General features: G+C 45.5%; 2 protein-coding genes, 3 long non-coding RNA genes and 1 pseudogene across 9 annotated transcripts; 3 read left to right on the top strand and 3 right to left on the bottom strand.

Annotated features, from left to right (window-relative positions):
* Positions 1–950: 950 nt before the first annotated feature.
* LOC112896578 lies at positions 951–4,284 on the bottom strand (annotated as a pseudogene).
* A 367-nt stretch (positions 4,285–4,651) lies between these two features.
* On the bottom strand, positions 4,652–6,228 carry LOC112896579. Of its 2 annotated transcripts, XR_003229504.1 has the most exons (4): positions 6,169–6,224; positions 5,111–5,192; positions 4,875–5,001; positions 4,652–4,665 (listed from the first exon to the last, which is right to left on the bottom strand). It is a non-coding gene; the product is annotated as an uncharacterized LOC112896579 (long non-coding RNA). The 2 variants fall into 2 exon arrangements; XR_003229503.1 differs by lacking the exon at positions 4,652–4,665 and having other exon boundaries at positions 4,877–5,013; positions 6,169–6,228.
* A 1,400-nt stretch (positions 6,229–7,628) lies between these two features.
* On the top strand, positions 7,629–10,905 carry LOC112898517. 4 transcript variants are annotated; one of them, XR_003229843.1, is made up of 3 exons: positions 7,629–8,161; positions 8,291–9,941; positions 10,543–10,905. It is a non-coding gene; the product is annotated as an uncharacterized LOC112898517 (long non-coding RNA). The 4 variants fall into 4 exon arrangements; XR_003229842.1 differs by having other exon boundaries at positions 8,291–9,985; XR_003229841.1 differs by having other exon boundaries at positions 7,631–8,161; positions 8,291–9,674.
* An 833-nt stretch (positions 10,906–11,738) lies between these two features.
* On the top strand, positions 11,739–16,348 carry LOC112896720 (omega-6 fatty acid desaturase, chloroplastic). Its single transcript, XM_025964832.1, has 10 exons — positions 11,739–11,924; positions 12,088–12,139; positions 12,644–12,876; positions 12,952–13,095; positions 13,193–13,344; positions 13,873–13,995; positions 14,084–14,261; positions 15,003–15,121; positions 15,671–15,785; positions 15,865–16,348. The coding sequence occupies exons 1-10, from the start codon at positions 11,868–11,870 to the stop codon at positions 16,024–16,026; spliced, it is 1,335 nt and encodes a 444-aa protein (XP_025820617.1). The 5' UTR covers positions 11,739–11,867; the 3' UTR covers positions 16,027–16,348.
* A 149-nt stretch (positions 16,349–16,497) lies between these two features.
* Positions 16,498–20,797, bottom strand: LOC112896719 (NADP-dependent glyceraldehyde-3-phosphate dehydrogenase). Its single transcript, XM_025964830.1, has 9 exons — positions 20,501–20,797; positions 19,871–20,064; positions 19,647–19,775; positions 18,353–18,472; positions 18,107–18,243; positions 17,872–18,027; positions 17,108–17,486; positions 16,897–17,013; positions 16,498–16,781 (listed from the first exon to the last, which is right to left on the bottom strand). Exons 1-9 carry the CDS (start codon positions 20,649–20,651, stop codon positions 16,668–16,670), a joined length of 1,497 nt encoding a protein of 498 aa, XP_025820615.1. The 5' UTR covers positions 20,652–20,797; the 3' UTR covers positions 16,498–16,667.
* A 1,739-nt stretch (positions 20,798–22,536) lies between these two features.
* Positions 22,537–22,925, top strand: LOC112896235. The gene is made up of 3 exons (XR_003229395.1): positions 22,537–22,562; positions 22,661–22,794; positions 22,869–22,925. It is a non-coding gene; the product is annotated as an uncharacterized LOC112896235 (long non-coding RNA).
* Positions 22,926–23,484: the final 559 nt, after the last annotated feature.

The raw sequence follows: 23,484 nt of genomic DNA, 5'->3' as shown, positions 1-23,484 counted from the left end.
AAGTGCAAAAGAGCAAAATTTTTTCACTTTCTCTTTCTCTTTCCCTTGGATCCAAACAGGCACGAAGAATCGAAGATACAGTACTCCCTTTCGTTCTCATCAGTCATCAAGAGAAACAAATCACTCTGTAATCGAAAGCGTTGCTACTGGATCGCTCAGCTGATACTGGAAAACGCAACGAGGGACAGTACGCTTCCCTGCCCGGCGTCAGCATTAATTGTCACCACCGAAAGATCAATCAGGGAAGACAGACAAGCCAGCCGGAGCTGCGATCAGCCGGCGAGCGGTCGATGGCTCGGCCGCACGTGACATCGCCGCCGCGACTGTCCGCGCCGGCTAGCACCGAGCGTGCGGCGGTGGCGCTAGCCATCAACCAACACCTCAGGTCCCTAGCTGGCTAGCGCCTAGCGTCAGCAGGGTACCTTAGCTAGCAGCAGGCGCCTACCGCGCCGCGCCGCGGCGTCGACGTCGACGCCGACCGTCCGCCTGCTCCCTCTCGTCTCGCGGCCGGACGCGCGCGCCTCGCCGCTAGGCCGGCGACAAGTGTCGCGGCGGTGCCCCTGCGGTGGGCAGGCCTGACGGGTGGACGGTGGGGGTGTGTGTGGGCCGGCGCCCTACGCCGCTCGTCTCCTCGCGTTCTCCCACTCTCTGCCGCGCGCACAAGCCTGAAGGCGTCGGGGTCAGGGCGGCCTTGCCTGACGCGATACCCGCCACGTCGTGTACTTTCGCGTGGCGCCTTGTCGCCACCGCGACGCGGGCCGGGCCGGCGTCGCGTCGCGGTCCTTCGCCTGCGTGGCCTGCTCTGCCCGTTCGTGCCGTCGTTCTCCATGGGACTGGTGTCTGGGGCCCGCCGTTGGCGTGCCATTTATGCGCTGCTGGGAGGAACGATTTTATGGATGTTTAAACAGCTCTGCTATGCTCGTGATGCTCTCTGAATTATGACCAGTGGATTAAAAGGACCACAAATGCTTATTCCAGAAACAAATCTATCTACCAACATGATTTACATGTACTGCCAAAGAATGTAAAGCAAAACTTCAAATGCCGAGAAAGGTACAAGGTTGAGGAAAACACCTGTGTTTGCTATGGTTATAGTAGTACAATTGGTATACAACATCTGAACAGAGAAACCCCACTGCAGTTCAGTGTTCAGACATCTCATGACTCGTACTGCAGTTCAAGTCATTCTTGTAGAAGAGAGTCCAGTCAGAATCACTCTGAACAGAGAAACCCCACTGCAGTTCAAGTCATTCTTGTAGAAGAGAGTCCAGTCAGAATCATCGGATGAGACAAGCTCAAATTCTTCTGCCCTCATGGACTTGGCAACTGGGACTGGGTTTGAAGAAGCCTTGCTGCCTATCATTGTTCAGTTCATCACCGACGCAACTGAACTCAACAGAGCCAAAGCCACATGATTCTTGTTGGTAGTTGTCACCTCTCTGAGAATTGGTATCGCCTCGTCATTGTGCGAAAGCAAAGTAATTGCAAAGCTTTGTGTTTAGAATCAACACTTATTCACTAAAACCAAATAAGAATACAGTAGAGTAGTCAAAGAGGAAAGGTCCATTACCTCAAGACAAGTGCCAAGATCAAACCCATATAAGCAAGAATCAAAGTCTATTATGGATCCATCATAGAGCACAGCAGTTGGAACAGTTGTCTGCACCAACGATTGCTTGCTCAGCTTCTGATGAAGACTGCAATTTCAGGAGAGGCGAAACAAGTTAAATTTTAATGCATTTGGAGAGGACAAAAGGATGAAAGATGAACAGCTACTAAGTCAATGATATGCTATATACCTTTGCTGCACGTGTGGTTGGATGCTCAAACAATGAATCAAGAAGGCTGCCAGATCCACAACCAAAATTGACCTGGAAATGCACCTTCACAATGAGAAACCTAATAATTTTCATAAATAAGGGACAGGAGGATGAGGGGTGATTTATGTGTGGTAGCGTGCAGCTCGTTGATATGCTGGACAGCAAATTCAACTCTTTGTTTCAATAATGGAGGGCTAAACAAGGCTTTTTCCATTCTATTTCTAATGGTTCAGTTACCTGCAAAACCTTTACAGAGAAATCCAGAGAGCAGCTCTCTGCAAAGATATTTAAAATATATACATGTGCTGCAGCCTGATTTAAAACGGTTGCTTAAATAAAATTATAAGATTAGGTGGCTCAGCTCTAGATACATTGAAAAGTTCATGTGAGAATTCAGAAGCTGCAGCCAGGATCCCAACCCTAGGAGGCAGTTCAGCGATAAAACATGCAGCTTGATTTACTGATAGCTGAGTTACACATGATTCAAGCTGATTAATAACAGCACAAGTCCTATCTCAAACAAATATATTTTTGCTTATCCTTCATCAAAAGGGAAGCCGTATAACTTATGGAAGTCAATGATCCATGGGATGGGAAAACACCAGAATCTAGGCCCTCAATGTGTGTTAAAGTTGCAGTGCTTTCAAGCTGCTTCTTTGGTGTATCCACTGTAAAAGGTCCAGTTGAACTGCACATTCCTGAATCATTGCATCCAGTATTACTGTAAACAGATAAGCACATTGCAAATTCTTACAGAAAAATATTTTGACGTATCTTGAAACCGTCAGTGCACTTGGAAAGATATAGCTTGTCCGTTTTTGTGTTTAGTTGCTTAAAATAATTGTTGAACCAAATCAAGACCTCCAATGCAGGATTCTGAATAACATCAGATTCCTTACTCCAAGTGCGAGCTGCAGAATACTCTAGTAAAATCTCCTGCTTCTGTGAACATATTTTCACTTCACATTTGAAAATATCTGGGTTTTCCTTGTCGATTCTAACATCATTGGTGTACTGATTTTCTACACTATTTGCTAGTGCTCCTCTTTCTTCAGAGCTCACAGCTGATGTTAAGATATACCCTACCGATAGCAAAATGGGGCTCTGACAACCTCTGATTGCGATAGAATGAACAAAGGAGATCTCATGGAGAGAGGCCTTTCCAACTGAAACGAGAGTACGCAGATGAAAGCTCTGCTGCAAGAATCGCGTCCCTAGACATCTTACAATTTCCATCAGGTAATTTGCCCAGAAGTATCCTGAGGAATCAAAAGCATGTTACTGTGTCAATGAAAAGAACAAAAATAGGAGTATGATAAAATCCGGTGCCTAAACAGTAGATAAAAGCAGTCCAAATATTAAAGAAAAACAAAGCATGAGGCCAAATAGTGGATGGACCTAATGATGGCGGTGAATGTGCGCTGCACTCAAATAGTGTCTTGCTTAAGCCATAATCGAATTAACCATAAAAGGTAAATACCTAACTGTCCTAAAATCTGGAAAAGACAATCAGCTTTATAACTTTTTTGTCACAAAATTAGAGATGTGCATTACAGGATTAAGGTGCAAGTGACAAAGGATGCAATTTGTCACTGCAAATAACATATAGTGATACAGATGGAGTTTTGAACTTTGCATCTGTGCAAACAAAGTACAAACAGCTATATGCCACAAAAGGCTAGTTAATTCCTAAATGTGATTATATTCCTTGCACCGGTGCTGAAAAAAAGTAAACATAAAGTAAATCCAAAAATACTATATTCAAATGTAGAGTAAAAAGGATCAATTCGGCGGTTCACCATCCATAAATACATAGAGCCTCCATCTAATCTTAGACATGTGAGCCTCTGGTGCTCTGAATGTAACAGATTCACACTCAGAGTGGAACAAAGTGTCACCTCCAAGAACAATGAGGTATGCTCAGAGTGTATCCTGACTCACACATCTCTATGCATCTGATAAAATCACTCACACACTGTACTGAACTTGGCCAACTACACTTCTGTAGGTAATATATCAAGCACACTAAAGCAGCACTATTTATAAACTAATAAATCAAGTAGTGAACCATAGGCATTGAGCCCGTGGAGTATAGGATAGTTACTTCTTTCAGACAACGCAAAAGAAAAAAGGATATTAAAAGGAACAATTGCATAAGCAGATGAAACTAAAAAAGATACAACAATTCACTTGCCTGTACGCGTGGGTTCGGAACATCATCCATTGAAGCTAGTGCAGGTAGCACGACATGGTGCAAGTGATTTTGTAACTGAGGTCCCAGATCCGTTGAAAGTTACCCTATTGCTTTAATTGTTGCCCACCTCACCCGAGGATGAGGATCCTGGAAAAACTTCAGTATCATCACCTTAGCACCTTAGCAGAGCCCTCTGCAATCTGCACAATGGTCACCAGTGCAGCATGCCGTCTCTTCCAATCTTCAGAGGAGAAAAACAATGGAAGCAACTCAGCTGCAACAGCAGAATCGTGTTACGACCAACAGCAATTGCCAATTATCCATGAGCAGGTAGCTTAACAAAGTAAAAAAAACAACTAAAGTGAAACATGTAAAACTACTTCTTGTGTCCCCCAAAAAAATGAATAAGTAGATTGCATTGTCATCCATGAGTTCAAAAATAGTTATAATTACAGCAAAATTGACAATTTGGGATCAAAATTACCTATCATTGGCAAGGTTCCATGCCTCTTGAGTCAGCTCAGGGGCTTCAAGTGTTACGAGGTAGTTCGATATGAACTTATGGGGGTGTTCGACATGGCAAATAAAACCCATCTCCTTCAACAGATGTCGTTCTGTCCCTATCAGGTCATGCCTCAGTTCTGAGTATTTCTGTAGCAAAGATTAGTGTCAACCAGTCAGTTAGGATAATCATCGGATTCTTCAAAAAGAAGTACACCAATACATATTAGGATACAGTCAATAAGAATGAGAAAAAAAACAGTGATTCTAACTTGATGCTATCTATATCAAGCCTAAAAAGTGCAGGGAGGTTTCAAAAGAAAAGAAATTGAAACTATGTTGAGTTGAACAAAATATACCTTTGAAAAGACATTTAAGTATTCAATTGGCCAGTTTTCTCTCCTACATTCCATTCTATGGAATACAAATATAATATGCTCTGATTTTCTAAGACTCTCCTCCAACTTCCCTGCCAGCCAAACACAGCTAGCAGCAACTCTCTGCGAGCACAAGCAAACAGGTCTGTTAGTTCAACTCAGGAAAGACTGCAAAATAAAAATGGTTCAACAACAGGAACTGAGGACAAATATATTACCTTTGCACTAAATCGAACAAATGATTTCTTGCAGTAAAAGCGATGAAACAATACTTGCGCTGCGGCCATCACTGCTTGTGGTCTTAGTTTAGCCAAGGAATCCACAAAACAAATAAATCGTAAATACATAGAAAAACAAAATAGCATGAGGTCCACCTATATTCACGGTACATACAAAAATTTAAAACCTCCAACAGAATTATGTATTCTTTATGAAATAATAATTGTATATAATACTCAAACAGTGAGTATTGTTATGAATTGGTCATGCCAATCATTGTGGTAATCTCAAATTGTCCGCAATGGAAACAATGTTTTGTACTTGAGTATATCATTTACAGCAGATGCTCATCTGTACTGTTTTCTCTAGTTCCAAATCAAATAGAAGATGGCATCAGCTCTTATATTCTTCCATGATTCTTTTCTTGTTTATATTTTTATTAACAAACAGGCATAATCTATATGGAGTAAGAACAAAAAGGCAGAGTAATAATGTAGCAACACACTATTCACTGCAGGTATCATTGTATTCAGCTGAGTACGGTATTTCATAAATAAGGATAAATCATGAGACGAAATAGCAAATAGATGCGGAACACCCTAACCCAGAAAAAATGTGAAAATTGCAGATTTGGTACTTAGCAATAACAAAGAGATTTCAGAACAAGTTAATTCTACATTTATATGACATAAGCGCAGGAGAAAGAAATCCAGGGGCAACTAAATTCATCCAATCACAAGTTATCACTAACTATCCAGCTTAATTAAGCAAACCTGCTAGATTCCTAAATGGAGACACCACATTGATCAATAGCACTATATAAGCCACAAATCTACCAGACTAGCTAACTTACTCCCAAGCAAATCAAAGGAATTATTTCTACAAGAAATCAAATCACCTACAAACCACATTTCAATGAGCTGAATAAGAGCACCAGGTGCTCCCCGCTCTCGTACACGTCCTTCGCACCCAGCACCAACGGTCACTCACTATAAGTCTAGACCCAATCGAGAAGGCAGTCAACGAATCATGGCTGGCAGGCCAGCTGTTGGCTCACCTTGCCCTTGGCGGCGAGGCGGAGCCCCGGAACGGTGAGGTCGAGGCGGGTCTCCCCGAGGCAGTTCCCATGGCGACGCGCGGTGAGCAGGACGGCCTCGCGGTGGCCCGGGTCGGCGGCAAGGAGGGAGGGCGCCGCCGCGGCGAGGGGTGGGGCGCGGGGAGAAGAGGAGCAGATGTGAGGCTCACCGTCGCCGCCGACGTGCGCCTCCTCGCCACGCCGGCAACTACCGCAAGTTCATGGAGCGGCGGTTAGAGATCCAGAAGCAGGATCGCATCAGCGAGGTGGGCTCGCTGCCCCCCGTCTGTACTCATCTAGACGCGACGCCCCGTCTGTACTCATCCAGAAGCAGGGCCGTGCGGCGGCCGCGCACCAGGGAGCGGAAGAAGTCGAGGGAGGACCGCAAGGTAGCGGCGGCGCTGCATGAGCCATCGGGAGCGCCAGGGCGGCAGGGAGGACGAGGTGGGTGCGGCAAGGGAGGGCATAGTCAAGAACAGGGAGGAGGCGGCGGTAGAATTGTGGTGGCGGCGGCGCAGCGACGGCGTATGCGGATGCTGAGCGAGAGTAGGGGAAAAAAGATGTAAGGGAAAATTGGAAGACCGAAGCAGGCCGAGATTCGAACCCCGTCTGGAGCGAACGAAGGAGGGGGGTTTATGAGAAAGCTACGGCAAGCGGTTCTCTACAAAAGTGGCGCCGTTCTCGAATTTTCTCTTCTTCGCGTTGGAATATTTTGAACGTTAGGGTGTTTTTCGTAAGAAAAACGAGAGCGGTTACTGTGCCTGGATGGCGTCCGTGGACTGCGGGTTGATTCCGAAAAATGTGGAGGGTGTTTCTAAAATTTTCCACGCGACTGGCTGCCTGCCTACGGACGGACTGATCGCCGCGATCGGACGGCCGCGGCAAAGGGCGACGTAGCATCGCTCCCCGGGCGCGATTTCGCGCACGAATAGAGAGTGGGATGTCATGGCGGCATCGATCGGCAGGCGGCGGCGGCCACACGAGCGCCGCCGGCTCGCCCGTGCCCGTACACCGATACAGGATGAACAGATACTGCCGGTTGAGCGACTGGTCATCCCCATGGGGTCGATCAGCGCCGTTTGATCCGAGACAGAGAAGCTCGTGCCCGAGATGGCGTGGTCACCCGTTGAAAACGGACGGCATAAATCCCGTGCCGTGCCGTCCCATATACCGTTTTTATCCCGCCCGTTTTCATATTTCCGGAACATACCGGTAACGGGACGGGAATCGGGACGGGATTATCCGAGACTGAGACCGAAAACAGGAGAGAGGGTATTCCGCCCATATTTCCGGTATCTCATTTTCAGCCGGGATAATCCCATTTTCATCCCGCTTGCATTTCAGCCCGGTTAAGCGCAGCAAGGCTACGGCAGTAACCCCGCAAAGGCCCATTTAGCCCAAAAGCAAACCCTAACTACACTACCACCACTCCACCAGTTCAGACCCGAGTCTCCAACTCCCCATCCCCCAGCCGCAGCCTAGAGCCCCAGAACCGCGGCACGCACGGCCGCCCGCCATCAGCTGCTCGCGCAATCACGGCCACTCGACCGCGTCTCCCCATCCAGCCGCTGCCCGCCGGCCGGCCGCCATCGGCTGCTGCTCGCCGGCCGTCGCCCTCCATCCCGAGCCCCCGCCGGCCGCCGCCCGACTGCCCCGAGCCCCCAAGGCCCCGATGCCCGCCATCGGCTGCGGCTCGCCGGCCGCTCGCTGTCCGCGCCGGCAACCGGCTGCCGCTCTCCATCGAGGGCCCCCGCCGCCCGCCGCCCGACCGCCCCGAGCCCCCAAGGCCCCGACGCCTGCCCGTTGTCGCTTCCCATGTCGCGCGCTGGAGGAGCAGGAGCAGGACGCTGCGCTGGCTCTGTACCCTCATAGAAGCACCTAGGCTTGGGGTCGTCATTCGGAAGATTGCTCCCATCACCGTTGCCACCACCATCTTCTATTAAAGGCAGCAGCAGCGGCTGCGCATCTGCTTCAGGTACTCTCATGCCAGTCTCCCCTCATAGTCAAAGTCTCATGAGCTTATGAGTGATGAGCAGTACAAGTTGTTTAATCCTTACAGTACCATTCTAATTATTAGAAGTTGTTTTGGTTGCACGAATGATAGGTGGCTTCATCTTCAGCAGCCAAGAATGACAATGCAAATCAAGTAGTTGGTCTTGACAGTGGCAGTGGAACACCAACACAAGGATCTGTTCTTAGGGTTGATGGTAGTGACACAAACACACAGCAAACACAAGATCAAGGTATTGTACCTACACCAACACAAGGATCTATTCTCGGGGTTGATGGTAGTGACACAAACACACAGCAAACACAAGATCAAGGTGTTGTACCTACTGTAGATATTATTGCTCTTGAAGATGATGATGAGGGAGAGGGAGAGAGAGAGAGGAAGTTCAGGGGATAACAAAGAGGCTGAAAAAGTGCACATTTATTGTGTGAAAATACTTTAACAAGAAAATAGAGATAGTTGAGGTGGATGGAAAGAAGTATGAGCAGTTGTGGGGCTACTGTAAATTCCCAAGATGCAAGCAGAGGTATAGAGCTGAGTGCAACTATGGCACTACCGGATTTAGGAACCATCTAAAGTCAGCACATAATATTGTCAAAGGGCAGCTGCAACTCAAGGCAGAAAAGGATCATGGGAAAAATGTAACTACTTTTCAGCCGTACAAGTATGATCAAGAAGCTAGTGTGAAAACGCTCTATTTGGCAACAATAATGCATGAGTATCCATTTAATATTGTTGAGCATGACTACTTTGTGGAATTCATCAAGTCCTTGCGCCCTAGCTTCCCATTGAAATCTAGGATCACTGCTAGAAAGGATATAATGGACATATATTTAGAAGAAAAGGAGAAGTTATATGCATACTTGAAAACAGTCCCTAGCCATTTTAGTGCCACCATGGACATGTGGACATCTTGTCAAAATAAAGGATACATGTGTACGACCTTGCATTGGGTTGATGATGAGTGGCATATTCAGAAGAGGATTGTGGGTTTCTTTCATGTAGAGGGTCGGCATACTGGTCATAAGTTGGCAGAGTTCTTTACCGAAGTGATGGTTAAGTGGTTTGTTGAGAAAAATTTATTTGCCTTAACTTTAGACAATGCATCAAGTAACCTAGTGGCAGTCACTGATATTATTGATGATCTTAGAGAGAATGGCAATGCTTCTTTAGTTTGTGATGGGATATTTTTTTCATATTAGATGTGCATTACATACTTAACCTGGTTGCATGAGATGGGCTACCTGTTATTTTAAAAGCACTTGACAAAATTAAAGCATTGGCAGTAACTGTGAAGAGCTCTCCTTTGCAATAGGAGGAGCTCATGAAACGTGCTGCTGAGTGTGAGCTAGATACATCAAAAGCCATTCAACTTGATGTTTCAACAAGGTGGAACTCCACCTATTTGATGCTAAGGGATTTGTTGCACTACAAGCCTGCTTTCATAGGCTCAAGGCATCGAACCGCTGTAAGTATGGTAAGATTTCTCCTTCAGAGAGTGAACGGGCCATGGCTGTCAAAGTGTTTCAGTGCTTGAAGAAATCTTTTGATCTTACTGAATTGCTTTCTGGTACCTCATATCCTACTGCCAATCATTTTTTGAGATAAAGGAGCTGCGGGATAAATGGTGTGTTGGTGCAGATTTGACTATTAGGCAAATAGCAATTTCTATGAGTAAAAAGTTTGAGAAATATTGGAGCTGTTCTAGTATGAGTCTTGCTGTTGCATGCTTCCTTGATCCAAGGTGTAAGAAGAAACTTGTTGAATTCTACATGAGAAAATTCTATGGTGATTATTATTAGATTCGGCTTGATGAGTTTGTTAGTATTTTGAAGAACTTGTATCAGTTTTATGCTAGCTCTCAACCTGCTTCTTCAAGGAGTGATATCAATACAAATGAACATGTCAGCCCAACAAATTCTTTATTTGAAAACCAAGATACTGAACTTGAGAAGTTCTTATATGATGATTGTGGGACTAATGGAAGTGGCTCAAATAAGTTGGATAAGTACATGGCAGAGTCACTTTTGAAGCAAAATTTATTTAATATTTTAGCATACCGGAAGAATGAAACAACCAAGTATCCTATTTTGTCACAAATTGCTTGTGATATGATGGCTATACAAGTGTCAACAGTTGTTTCCGAGTCTACTTTAGTGGTGTAGGTCGAGTTATTGATCCTTATTGTAATCGTCTTGACCCTGAGATGGTGCAAGCATTGATCTGCACCAAAGATTGGATAAAGGCTTTAAAAAAATTACTAAAACCTGCTGTTTAATTAGAATGTTCCAAAAATATGTAATGTACTAATTCATATGTACTGATCTTTCTTTTTGTTTTTTCAGATTCTAAATATATTCCTTCAATCGTGGATGATCTGAAACCTCCAGAGACCATTCCTGTTAGTCCTAGTCATGAATATATGTGTTGAAAAATATAGGATGCAGAAGCATAAAGTGATCCAGATGTAATGAATGAAGATGGTGAGCTGTGAAAGAAATCTGATGCTACTTTAATGCTATGTTGATTGATGAACTATTTCAGAACTTGTGCTTTGTGGACTACTCTTGTAATGTAATAGTTGTGAACCTATAGTTTGTTGTTTGGTCATGTGGAATTGTGACAGTAAACTTGTTTGTCTAATTCTCTTATCGACTGTGTAATGAACTACTGCTGATGGATTATTGACTTTTGTGCTTGTGTAGCTATATTATTGTGTGTCATGCCGGATTGCTGGGATGCAAGCCTGCGCTGCTAGCCACTGCCCGCAGCCCACTATGATCCCTGCTTAACCTCCAGATTCTCGATCGTTTCTGTTATATTTCCGTTCGTATTTATCCGTTATCGTATAACCAGCTATCCGCTCCCGCTCCCGCTCCCGCTTCCGGCTGTCCCGCTCCCGCTCCCATTTTCGATCAGAAAATATGGTAACAGAAGCGGGTGTTTTCTTCCCGTTCCCGTCCCTTTTCAACCATACCCATTGTCCGGTTGGCAGATATGATGGCTCGCCACTCGCCAGACAGGCCGTGTCGTATCGATCTTTTTTTTATTACGATCTTGTTATCACTGCAGAAATCTACTGCGGGCCTGGCTGTGACGACGTTTCGGCCTTGCGCACACCTCGCAGGCCGCCTTCTCTCATCGCGCCCGGTAGTCCAGTCCACTGCGAGGCCCGTCATCCTCTCAAACAGGCCCAGATCCCACCTCCACCAGGCGCGCGCTGCGGCCCTCCCACCGTCAGCCCGGCTCGACGACCACCCACCCACCCACCCACCCACCCACACCGGCCGACATCATGGGCCTGACCGACGGTGGTAAACACCCTGACGTCGCCATCGCCGACTTCCCGGGGGACCCACAACTCCAGCCCGAGCCCAGGCTGCGCCGCCTGTCCTTTTCCTCTTCCCCAATCGCCTGCGCGGCGCGCACCGGCCGGCGCGGCGTGTGGCTGTGGCGCAGCGGCAGGCCCGCGGCGCAGCTGGACCGAGCCGACCGGTCCCATCGCTGCGGCCCGCGGCGTGCGCTCGCCTCAGCCTCTCTCAGCCAGCCAAAGCCGCCCGCACCGCACCCCGTCCATCCAAACCGGTGTCCGCAGCTCTCGCCAGTCGCCAGTCACCAGTCACCACCGCCCCGCGCCGCGCTCCTCGCCGCCACGCCACGGAGAGGGGGGATGGCGACGGCGAGCGGCGTCTCCGCCGGCCTCGTGCTGCAGCTCCCCTCCCTGCGGGTAGGAGGAGGACGGCGCTCTCCGCTGTCTCTCATACTAGTACATGCCAATTTTTTCAGAATGCGTGCTTCACTGCCTGGACCCGTTCGAAATTACAATGCCCACCGCTTGTTCGCTCTAACTCCTTCGAGGCGCTTACCCTGCTTTGGTTGCTGATGTTCAGGTGCCGTCCAGTAGATTGCTGCCACGGAGAGCAACCGCTGGAGCTCCGGCAGGTACGCTTCTGCTCGTGTAGCTGACTAACTGTTGGGAATTCAGGAGTCAGGACTGGCTTGTGGTGTCGTGTGGTAGTGGATTCTGCATTGGTAGGCTGTGTAAACTCAAAATGTAGGCATTCTCGTGGTTTTAGCCTTTAGGTTGCCTGCAATAGACTAGGACTTGACCAGAGACGGTGAAGTCTTGAGATACCAGTTTCACAATTCGGCAGCTCTTGAGACAGGGTCTAGGGTCTGTCTATGCCATAATTTGCAATTGAATTCCAATTCCATAGTCTGTGCTAATGCAAATTTATAAATTGCGATGTAATTTGCATCCTGAGAATTTATTGTATTAAGGCAGGATGAGGTATTAAAGTTTAAAGCCAATAAATTATACCATGGACGTAGATAACTTGGCTCGTTGTTTGGCTCATTGGAGTTTATCTTAGTGAGAATTGTTATCTTCCTCATTTCCATTCAACAGCTTTCCCTATGAAGGTGTTATATTCTTATTTTCATCAGGTAATTTATTTGTGAAGAGAGATGTTGTATATAACAGAAGAAGCTACCACCATTTTTTACCATCGAAGCAAAGAGGAGGCTTGCAAGCAGCAGTACTGCCTGTTGCTCCACCAATATTAGATGATGAGGAAAAAAGGATTCAAATGGCCGAAGATTTTGGTTTCACACAAATTGGAGAAGAACTACCAGATAGCGTCACTCTTAAAGACGTCATGGATACTCTACCTAAAGAGGTGCCAGCTGCCAACACCAGCATGCTTTTGATGTTCTATTTGCACAAATTCTTATGTAAATTTGGCTATTGCTAGGTATTTGAAATCAATGATGTAAAGGCTTGGACATCAGTTTTAATATCAGTTACTTCTTACGCACTGGGTCTATTTTTCATTGCAAAATCTCCATGGTATCTTCTTCCCTTGGCTTGGGCTTGGACTGGCACAGCAGTGACCGGGGTTAGCTCCCTCCCTTGCTCTCTAAACCTTGTGTGTGAATGTGCTCGTATTTGTGTCTCGGTGGTTTCTCCACATTCTAATTGATGTTTTTGTAAAGTTTTTTGTCATAGGTCATGATTGCGCTCACAAATCATTTTCAAGGAATAAGTTAGTGGAAGATATCGTTGGAACCTTAGCATTCATGCCATTGATATATCCTTATGAACCGTGGAGATTCAAGCATGACCGACATCATGCCAAGACAAATATGTATGTACATACCTCCTTGTATGTTAATCTCCAATAATATCTTGATCCTGAAATGCTCTTCGGAGTTCAAGTACTATAACTGCTACTTCCTTCTAGAAGTGTTTCCTTCATGCCTTGTGTCGTAACAAGAATTCATCATACTGTACTCATGCAGCATCCTATTACCTGTTCTGCTTTTATTATTGCACTTCACATGGACTCAATTTTTTTCCAGTTTTTGAATTTCCACTGGAAGGTTTATATAACTTTCAGTTAATTCCGGGCAATGTCAGATGAGCAGCTTCATAGATACTCCTGTATCATATATAATCCTATACTGGTTCTTTGATATTCACCATGCACAGATCACAGATATACTGCAGATTATTTGTATATTACAGTGTAACTTATAGAACTCTTTAATATTTTGTATTATCTGTGGGAATATGGATGAAATTGTGTACTCACATTTTAACATGAAAGCCTGGAAAATTTCCAGCTAGGACCTAATTTGTCATTCGGAATATTTGCCTTTTGCATAATGTCCAGGTTGATAGAAGATACCGCGTGGCAACCTGTTTGGCAAAAGGAAATTGAATCATCACCTTTTCTGAGGAAGGCTATTATTTTTGGCTATGGCCCTATCAGGCCATGGATGTCTATTGCTCACTGGTATTTCTTTCTCAATCTTTTCTGTATTGCAGGACGAACTGCTCCATTATACAATATTTCTGTTAACTATTGGTCTACTGTCTCTCAGGTTGATTTGGCACTTTGATCTAAAAAAATTCAGACCAAATGAAGTTCCAAGGGTTAAGATAAGCTTAGCATGTGTGTTTGCATTCATGGCGATTGGATGGCCTTTGATCATTCTCAAATCAGGACTGGCTGGATGGTTTAAGTTCTGGTTTATGCCATGGATGGTTTATCATTTTTGGGTAAAATTCCTTATTCCCCCCATCATTGTTGAGATATATGTTGAGTCCAAGTCCATGGTAACTGTTGGCATGCTCTTGAACTCTAATATAGTGTTTTATAATATCTAACATTTCCTATTTACTGTCACCTTCATTTGTTGAAATCTACATGACGTCAAAGTCCATGGCAATAATTATCATATTCTTGGACTCTTTTTATACAATTTTATAAAATTTAAGTGGAGAAGTCATGCGAATTCAATTATTCATACTTAACAATTATAAATTACTGTTCGGCGGAGTGCATCAGATGGTCTAGAAAGAGGTGTCCTTTTGCACAACTTATAAAAGTATTTGCTGGCTTTTGTATCCCAGCAGCCATTGCTTATTCTTTTGGCATTCAGATTAGAATGTTTATTTATATGCAGTTGTTTAGTTATTAGAGCTTCTTTATAGCTATAGTGTTGAGAATCAGAAACTAGCAACAGGATTTGCCAGGAACTAGCTCATTCATGACATTTTTGGAAACCCCTGCGAAAAATTGATCAGAACATAGGTTAGATTTATTGTAATAACATGGATTAAATTCCAGTGGTAAACCAGATGACATTTTGGTATCCTGGCATTAACTGCATGGACAGAGTGAAATGTGCATAGTTAAAATGCTAATTATCGGTGTCCGAAACTATAAATACCTGTGTTATCTAGTACTTTGTATATTGAAAGTATACTTTTACTAATCTTTTAAATGATCCTCTTCAGATGAGCACTTTTACAATGGTACATCACACGGCTCCCCATATACCATTCAAATCCTCTGAAGAGTGGAATGCTGCACAAGCTCAATTAAATGGCACAGTTCATTGTAGCTACCCTCAATGGTGCGTTTTTCAATTGCATTGCATTCACACTAAGAGCAACTTTTATTTACTGGACATATGTGACTCGTATCGAGATAACAATGGTAGGAAATAGGAACGCAAAAGGTTTTCCATTATAATTCTTATTGAACAGGAAGTGATTGAAATTTGAAAATGTTGCCAACAAAGTGACACTGATCATAATTTGCCATTTCATCTTGCCTTCAAAATTTAAGATACTTTGCCAAAATTAAAGATAGTATTTGGTAGGATGTGCCAAACGAGCTTGTAAACCATCAACCCTGTGTTATTTTAACAAAGTTATTTGACAATGGAATTGTACATTGCCTTAGTTTATAATTTAGAATTATTCACAAAGACAAATAGTTCAGTGAAGTTTCAGCTCAAGTACAGAATGCTGTTTGGATATTTTGTGATAAAGGAATCATGGTTGCTTAAGTGCCAATTTTGTTCTGTTTGAGCTAATCTAATCAATCTCATCTAGTGAAATTATCATGGGAACATGTCTCCTCTTGAATCGAATTTTATCTGACCAATTGAGTTTTACAGGATAGAGATCCTTTGCCATGACATAAATGTGCATGTCCCACACCATATTTCTCCAAGAATCCCAAGTTATAACCTCCGTGCTGCCTATGACTCCATCAAACAGAACTGGGGCAAGGTACTTTGAATTTCTCCTAACTCTGTGCATCTCTCTGATTCTTTGCGCCTCATTTTCTCTTGATGCCTTCTGCTTGCAGTATGTCAATGAAGCCAACTGGAATTGGCGATTGATGAAGACGATACTGACTAGATGCCATGTGTACGACAAGGAGAGATACTATGTCCCATTCGACGAGCTCGCACCTGAGGAATCCCAACCAATCAAATTCCTTCGGAAGTTCATGCCAGATTATGCATGAAGCCATTACTACTGTTGACTAGAGTATCATTGGCCAGGCGAACAATACAATGACTTAGAAGACACTTCCTAACACCATTGATGCACACCCCCAAATTTTGACCGAATTACTATGCCAAATTGTGCTGCAGAAAAGGAAAAACAATTGTTTCTGAAAGGTTGCTGAAAAATAATGCCAATTTTTCTCGATTTTACGTCTTGTTAGAGGAGTATTTACACAGATTTGCAAACATGAAGCATTTGTATGGTTCTCTAATACATATGTATATCATGATATAGATACGCTAGCGTGTTTCAACGAGAAGTTCCCAAAAGTCCGCAGGCAACTCCTTGCAAGTTTGCTGATTTTTAATAGTTATTGTTATCCTTCTCTTTGTTACTTCATCGCGCTGTCAGTAGCATGCACCCTTTTCATTTGGTCTTGCCCAGCAATGTAAATAGCATCTAGACAAATTTTCGTGGTGAAAAAGCATCAGGATAAAGTACTTTTAACGCACTTTATTCTTCATGCAAAAGATCTGGTACAGGCAGAACTGAAGTGCAAATAGCATACAAATTTCACGTGGCTATGGAACATTTTTGAATTCTCTACATGGTGCTCTTGCGGTTATGAAACATACTCCTCCCCTCTACATGAACATCTCAGCCCATGGTGTAGGATGGTGATGGCAGGTTTATGACAGTGCTCTTCACCTTGGTCATCATGTTTATGCTGTTAGTTATCCCCTGGGATCCAATGCCACTGTCCTTCAGACCCTGCAATACATAGAAAACATAAGATTAGAAACACCTGGAGCAAATTAACCTCTTGGCGCAAATTGATGGTCACAGCAGGTTGTTCCAAATCCACTGTAATTGTGATAGCAAGTACCTGGAAGGGGAAATGGTCAGGTCCACGAGCCGGTGCAGAATTGATCTGAACGGTCCCAGTCTCCATGGCATCACTGATCAGGATTGCCTTGTTGATGTCTCTTGTGAAAACACATCCCTGAAACAGGTCATGCACAAACAATCAGATGAAGATGCCGGATAATGGTAATGGTACTGCTAAAGTGCTAATGGGGAGGGGAGAAGGGAAAAACCTGCAGGCCGAAGTTGCTGGCGTTGCAATGGTGGATGCCCTCCTCAACTGAGTTGATCCTGATTACAGGCAATACGGGGCCAAAAGGTTCTTCCCAAGCGATCCTCATGTCAGGACGGACATGATCCAGCAGCAACGGCCAGATGAGGTTGCCCTCTCTTCTGTATTCCTGACAGAAGGTTGCTCCTTTCTCCTTTGCATCCATCACCAGGCCTTCAATGAAGTTGGCTGAGGATTCTGTTACAACTGGGGTGATATCAGAGTCGTCCTCAGGTGGCCCAACTTTCAGTTTTGCCAACTTCGCGTTAACCTTCTCTACCACGGCATCAGCTATTGATTCCATGATCAGCACTACTTTCACAGCAGTGCACCTCTGGCCACTGTGATAAAAATATATTTGAGTACAATATCAAGGAGTAACAAAAATGGGAGAGTATGTTATTCACGTCAGAAGTAACACTGGTCTCCATTGAAACAATAATAGTAATACATTTACTCAATCTTTTGAAAGTCGTAACATAAGAATTGGTGCATGGAAACCAAGAATGTGAAGATACACTATCTTGTGTTTATGACACCAACTTGGATACAACATGCCATGTTGTGTTAGCTAAAAGCTTTTATTAACTTCCAATAGTTACTTTCACGCTTCTAAGGAATGTTGATGAGCAGAGTTCGACAAGTCTGAGTGTCCGATGGATCAAATGAAGTGGTGAAATAAATGTGTATTTTGCTCTATAATTGTCAGACATCATTATTCAGTACCTGTACGAGAAGCCACCCTTTACTATATTTGCAGCAACTAAATCGAGATCTGCATCCTCTAGCACAATGCAAGCATCTTTCCCTCCAAGCTCCATCTGAAGAGGGACCATTCCAGCCTTCTTTGAAATGGCTATACCAGTATCACCTCCAGTAAAACTAAGAAGCAAAGAAACAAATAAGGTTGTCTCACTGAAACTGAAGATATCAACTGTCAACAAGCGCTGCTGATACTTACCTAATGCAGTTGACTCCAGGATGCATTGTAAGAAAATCACCTATTTCAGAACCCTTCCCAGTCACACAACTAATTAAGCCTTTTGGGAAACCAGCCAGGTGGAAGCAGTGTACCATATGAAGTGCAGCCACTGCACCCTATTGAACAATAGTACGTCGTATAAGCATTTTTTTTACTTCAAAAGGCATTACCTTCACACTCAGGAGTCAGGAAGGAGATAAAGGTTAACTAAAAGTAATCACATACCTGAGTTGGAGGCTTGAGCACAAGAGAATTGCCAGCTATTAGTGCTGGACCAATCTTAGAAACTGCTAGGTTGACAGGATAGTTGAATGGCGGGATTGCCAAAACTACTCCAAGGGGTATCTACATGAACAGGATGATATATTAGGTACGGAAGGAAACAATATTGGTAGCGTCCACTACTGTTCAGGGATAACCAATAGGCAACTTAGCAGCTATAACATTTACAACTTGTCTAAAGACAAAAGTACCAGAATTGTTGATTTCTACTGAATGCATGGATGTTGGGTGCTACAGTTTAACATCTGTAAATTCATGTTCAGCAACAATATTGTTGGGTTATGGAGCCCATAACTGAAAGTCTGGTGTTGACTCCATAAGTGAATGTATGGGGTGGAGTCCATAACTGAATGTATGGTGTTTGGAGTTACATCCAAACAAACATAACTGAATGTAAAGTGGTCACAAGGGTCAGCAAGTTGGTTTAGAAAGTAAAGGCGAAAAGATCCCTTCATAAAGCAACAGCCTCAATGATTTCAATAATACACTGAGGAACAAGCAGCTCAATTACTCAGGTTGAACAAATAACAATGAAGTGACTGCACTAGTAATAGACTATGGTTTTTATAGTTTTGCAAGGCTTGCAAAAAAAAAACTATCAATCTGATGTTAATGGATGATTCAATCCATGGCAAGATTTGCAAATTAGCAGCAACCAACCATTTAACAGAAGTTATCAGAATCCCAGCTCAAGGCACGATACTAGTCGTCACTTGTTTGATCCTATGTTTCCTTTGAGCTATGGCTAAATCTGACCAATTTCCACCCGATTTGGTATATTTACAGTCGAGTCAGGCAGATCCATGCCCAAGTTGAGTTTGGCCGAGACACAAAATCAATGACACAGGGAAAATAGGATCGACAAGGAACCAACACACATCACACTAGGAGAAAATACAAAACGCGAGCAACTACAGCATGGCAATGACATCAGCAATGAAAAAGCAAAACAAAGTAAAAGGAATCAGCAAGAGTTGCCAACAGCATCCGAAGAATATTCCATCCTCCTTTGCATGTCAATAAAATACAACAAGCTGCATATTTATCGCTGTATTAGAGTCGACACACTGCAGTACAAATTAAAAATTTATTGCCCATTTCAAGCTTTTTTATTGGTTAGATCAATTAGTATGATGAACATTAACTTAGCTTAGTTCCTGCATAACGTTTCTGAATAAAACATGGTATATGAACAATGGGGCATGTCCAGCAAAATAAGAGTACTTTACAGCTATACCTTGGAGCTTAAACAGTACTTGTTCCGCTCATTACCGGGGAAGCTATCAGAAACCAGTAGCTTGCCCTCCCCCAGTATTCGAACACCCTCCTCAGCTGTGTACGACACCAAATCCCCAGACCGCACAACCTATTAACAAACCCAACAGGACATTATCATTTCTTAGCAGTCTTGACTGAAGTATCAGAACAAAACACAATCAGGAATTTTCATCCGCTGGCGACCTCAGAAACAGCGTCCTTGGCTGGCTTGGCAATCTCCTTGACAAGGCACTCGGCGATTGGCGCCTTGTGCTCCTTCAGGATCGCGGCGGCCTTGTGGAGGAGCTCGGCACGCTTCCACAGCGGCGTCCGAGCCCACGCCTTCTGCGCGACCTTGGCCGCCTCCATCACCTTGTTCACTTCCTCCTGGGTGCATGCTGGACAGGCAGAGGACCGAGACCAAACAGCAGATTGTGAGGTTAACTCCTTTGCCGTTCACACAGACACTGAACTAGTAACTACTATCAAAGCCTATATTAAACGCTAATCCCTGGGGGACAGCAGAATTAAGCATGGAAAGTGTGACTATTTGGGGGCAGTAGCTAAGAGGCTCTATCAGAGGCGGTCAGCTTAATTAAAGAAAGTGATAGCGGAGGCAGCCATTAATGACGCTCCTCGGCCAAGTTAACTTCGTGAACATCGACGGAATTCGACGGTATCACGTTTGGGTCGTCCCCATCAACCGTCTTTTCCCCGAACCAGGGGACAGCAGCACAGAACTACCACTAGCTCCCCGAGGTTCTTGGAGCCGGAGCCGAGCCGGAGGGGCATGCAAAAAAACAGGGGAGCGCAAGCACAAGCGAGAGCCCGCACCTTGCACCCTGTACTGAGTCTTGCGGGTGGTGGGGTTGACGATGGCCACGGACTTGCCGGAGGCGGAGGCGCGCCACTCCCCGTCGGCGTAGTACTTGTACACCTCCCCGTCGAGGATCTCCGCGAACGCCCCCGTCCCCGCCAGCGCCATGGCCGCCGCGCCTGCCTACCAGGCTACCACCACAGTCAACACCGGCGGAGCGAGCGAGTGAGCGGACTTGTGGCGGGAGCGCAAGGGCACGTGGGGCACAGAGGGACAGCTTAAGCTGCTGCGGTAGTGGCGTTGAGGGCTCCGGAGGGAGGCGGGTGGTTGGGGGCGTGATGGGTGCGCGAGTGGCGGAGCAGGGGCGTGGGGGATGGGGTTAAATAGGAGGCCGGCGCGTGGCGGGGAGCAGCGGACCCACCGAGGCGGGGGAGACGAGGGGGAGGAGGAGGAAGACGACGAAGGCAACGGAAAGAGAACGAGGTTTTCGTCCCCGTCCGCTGGTTTCCTTTCCGTTCCTCTACTTTTCGGTCCTCTGCGCTGCGTGGCTCGGCGTCGGGCGGTTGCCTGCCGCGGACCACGGCGCTGTGTGGCTGGCGTTCCCAAGGGGTGACGCGGCACGACGCGGGGGCGCGTTGGGCGGCGCTTCGGCTTCGTTCGCAGCCTATCGCGGCACCGGTACGGCGGTACCACCTGCCTGCTTGCCCGCAGAGGTGTCCCGGCAAGTACAGCGACATGTACTGCTCCCGTATTTTCGGAGACGGTTTTTATCATGTTGGGGTCTGGTTGGATCACCATCTAAATTCAGTGCCCGTACTAATTAAAAATATTAAATATAGATTAATTATAAAACTAATTACGCAGATGGAGGCTAATTTTTAAGACGAATCTATTAAAACTAATTAGTTCATAATTTGACCATATTGTGCTACAGTAAACATATGCTAATGATGGATTATTTACGTTTAATAGATTCATTTTATGAATTAGCCTCCATTTATACAATTAATTTTATAATTAATCTATATTTAATATTTTTAATTAGTATCTAAATATTATTAAAATTTATAGTCACCCGGGTTGAAATAGACCCTTGTCTTCCTCCGGAAGCTTTTGCTTGTCCCCTTGCTGGCCTCTAGTCTGTGCCACTAGCCCACCATGCACGCATAGCATATTTGGTTACACCTATCATACGCCTAGAGATGAAACATCCAGAAGAACGAGTGCACAAGTGAAATACCTTAGGTGGTGATTGGTTACCTGGCCTAGCCCAAGCCTGGATAAGAGTTATGCAAAGCTTGTCTAAGGGTGTGTTCGTTTTCCCTTAGAGGTCTCTAAAAAATTTTAGAGTGCTCGCTCCCTCTAAAGAATCGCAGGCCTCTAAAGGAAGGACAAGGAAGGACACTCGCGCAATTAGAGGTCGGATTAGAGGCCGGTTCGGTGCCGGACCTCTAAACTTTAGATGTTTCGGGCTTTAGACCCCGGAAACAAACGGACCCTAAGGCTCCGTTTGGTTTAGCGTTGGCAGGCAGCGTTTGCGTTAAAAACGCTGAAGCCGAACCAAAGGAGGTCCAGCCGACACCCGCTTTTTCAAAAGCAGCTGCGTTTCCGTGTGCAATTTCCACCGCAGGTCGAACCTGCTTTCACAGCGTTGGAGGCGATGGAAAGTCGCTGAAATTACCCGCAAGTGCCATCCGTTAAGTGATACCGATTCGCTCATGTTCTTTTCTCCACCCTCCCGACTCTCCCCATCAGAACGCACGGAACGCACGACACCGCCGCAGCAGCCGGAGCTTGCTCCTTGACTCGCAGGCCGTCGAATCTCGCCCATCCCCTTGATATGTATTTGAGAATGGCTAATTGAGATTTGGGAATTAATATAATTGAGAGATGGAATGGTTAATTAAGATTTGAGAATTAATGTAATTGAGAGCTGGAATGGCTAATTGATATTTGGGAATTAATAGAATGGTTAGTTAACAACTCTCAGCTTTTTCACAGCAGTTTCAACCAAACAGCGTTCAGCTTTTTCACAGCTGAACCAAACACACCTTAAAACAGGTTTGAGCAATACAATAGGTCCGTGTTTGGTTCGGGTGGCTCCAGATAGCTTGGATTGTTACGATTTTGTTTGCTTGGCCGTACAATGTAATATGAGGACAATGCATTGGTTACAGGTGAAGTTACCGCCTATCATCTATCCCTTCTCTGCTCTCTTGTTCTCCCCACTCACCAAGAGAGACCAGGGAAGAGAGTGATGCTCATGCTTAGCGATTCCAGCAATCAATGCAGCGATTCAACAATCCTGAAGGTGAGGACGGGAATTAAGGCGTAAATTCGCTAGATCCTGGTGGGAGGAACTCAATTCGAGCTCAAATTTGGCAGCGAGACCTTTTGTTGCGACCTCGCCCGTAGACCTTGTGGCGACGCCGGCGTCCGCATTGTCATCCCCGTCGGTGTAGGGTGCCGCCGCCGCGACACTCACCTAGCTGTCCATCGCGGCGCCTCGTCGTCGCTGCTCTGTGATGTTGCTGTTGGCTATTTTAGCTGATCGATTCCCCCCCCTCTCTCTCTCTCTCTGCCTCTGCGGCGACGCCGGCAGAGCAAGAAGGCGGCGGCACCACAGCCTCCAGCCGGTGCCCCTCGTCTTCTTCAATGGCGGAGGCGCCACAGCCTCCAGCTGGTGTCCCTCGTCTCCTTCAACCACGGCGACGCCGACAGCAGGTCAGCAGCAAGAAGGCGGTGGGTGCGGACCCTATGGGCCGATGCGTTGAGGCCCTCGACCTCCATGCTGACGAGTTCCGGCATTGTTCGGTTCACCGACAGCAACAAATTCCCTATCCACATCCACAGGTGCGACTGCATGAGAAGGCGGAACGAGAGATGAGAGGGTGACGGCACGAGAGCAGCAGGGCGGTGCGTGTTTGAAAGTGCGTTTGGCCCTCTAAGTGGATTTTGATGTTGATGACATACAAAATTAAGGAGCTAATGAGTTTATCGA

Source organism: Panicum hallii, chromosome 6 (genome assembly GCF_002211085.1).
Source record: "Panicum hallii strain FIL2 chromosome 6, PHallii_v3.1, whole genome shotgun sequence".
Lineage (NCBI taxonomy): Eukaryota > Viridiplantae > Streptophyta > Magnoliopsida > Poales > Poaceae > Panicum > Panicum hallii.
Note: the sequence above shows the minus strand (reverse complement) of the source record. Positions and strands in the feature narration are given on the sequence as shown.

Coding starts and splice junctions, on each gene's coding strand:
- LOC112896720 (XM_025964832.1), top strand. CDS start 11,868: ATGGCGACGGCGAGCGGCGTCTCCGCCGGCCTCGTGCTGCAGCTCCCC. Junction 12,140..12,643: donor AACCGCTGGAGCTCCGGCAG/GTACGCTTCTGC, acceptor TATTTTCATCAG/GTAATTTATTTGTGAAGAGA. Junction 14,262..15,002: donor GGATGGTTTATCATTTTTGG/GTAAAATTCCTT, acceptor GATCCTCTTCAG/ATGAGCACTTTTACAATGGT.
- LOC112896719 (XM_025964830.1), bottom strand. CDS start 20,651: ATGGCGCTGGCGGGGACGGGGGCGTTCGCGGAGATCCTCGACGGGGAG. Junction 18,028..18,106: donor CCTGGAGTCAACTGCATTAG/GTAAGTATCAGC, acceptor TTTGCTTCTTAG/TTTTACTGGAGGTGATACTG. Junction 16,782..16,896: donor CTGACCATTTCCCCTTCCAG/GTACTTGCTATC, acceptor TATGTATTGCAG/GGTCTGAAGGACAGTGGCAT.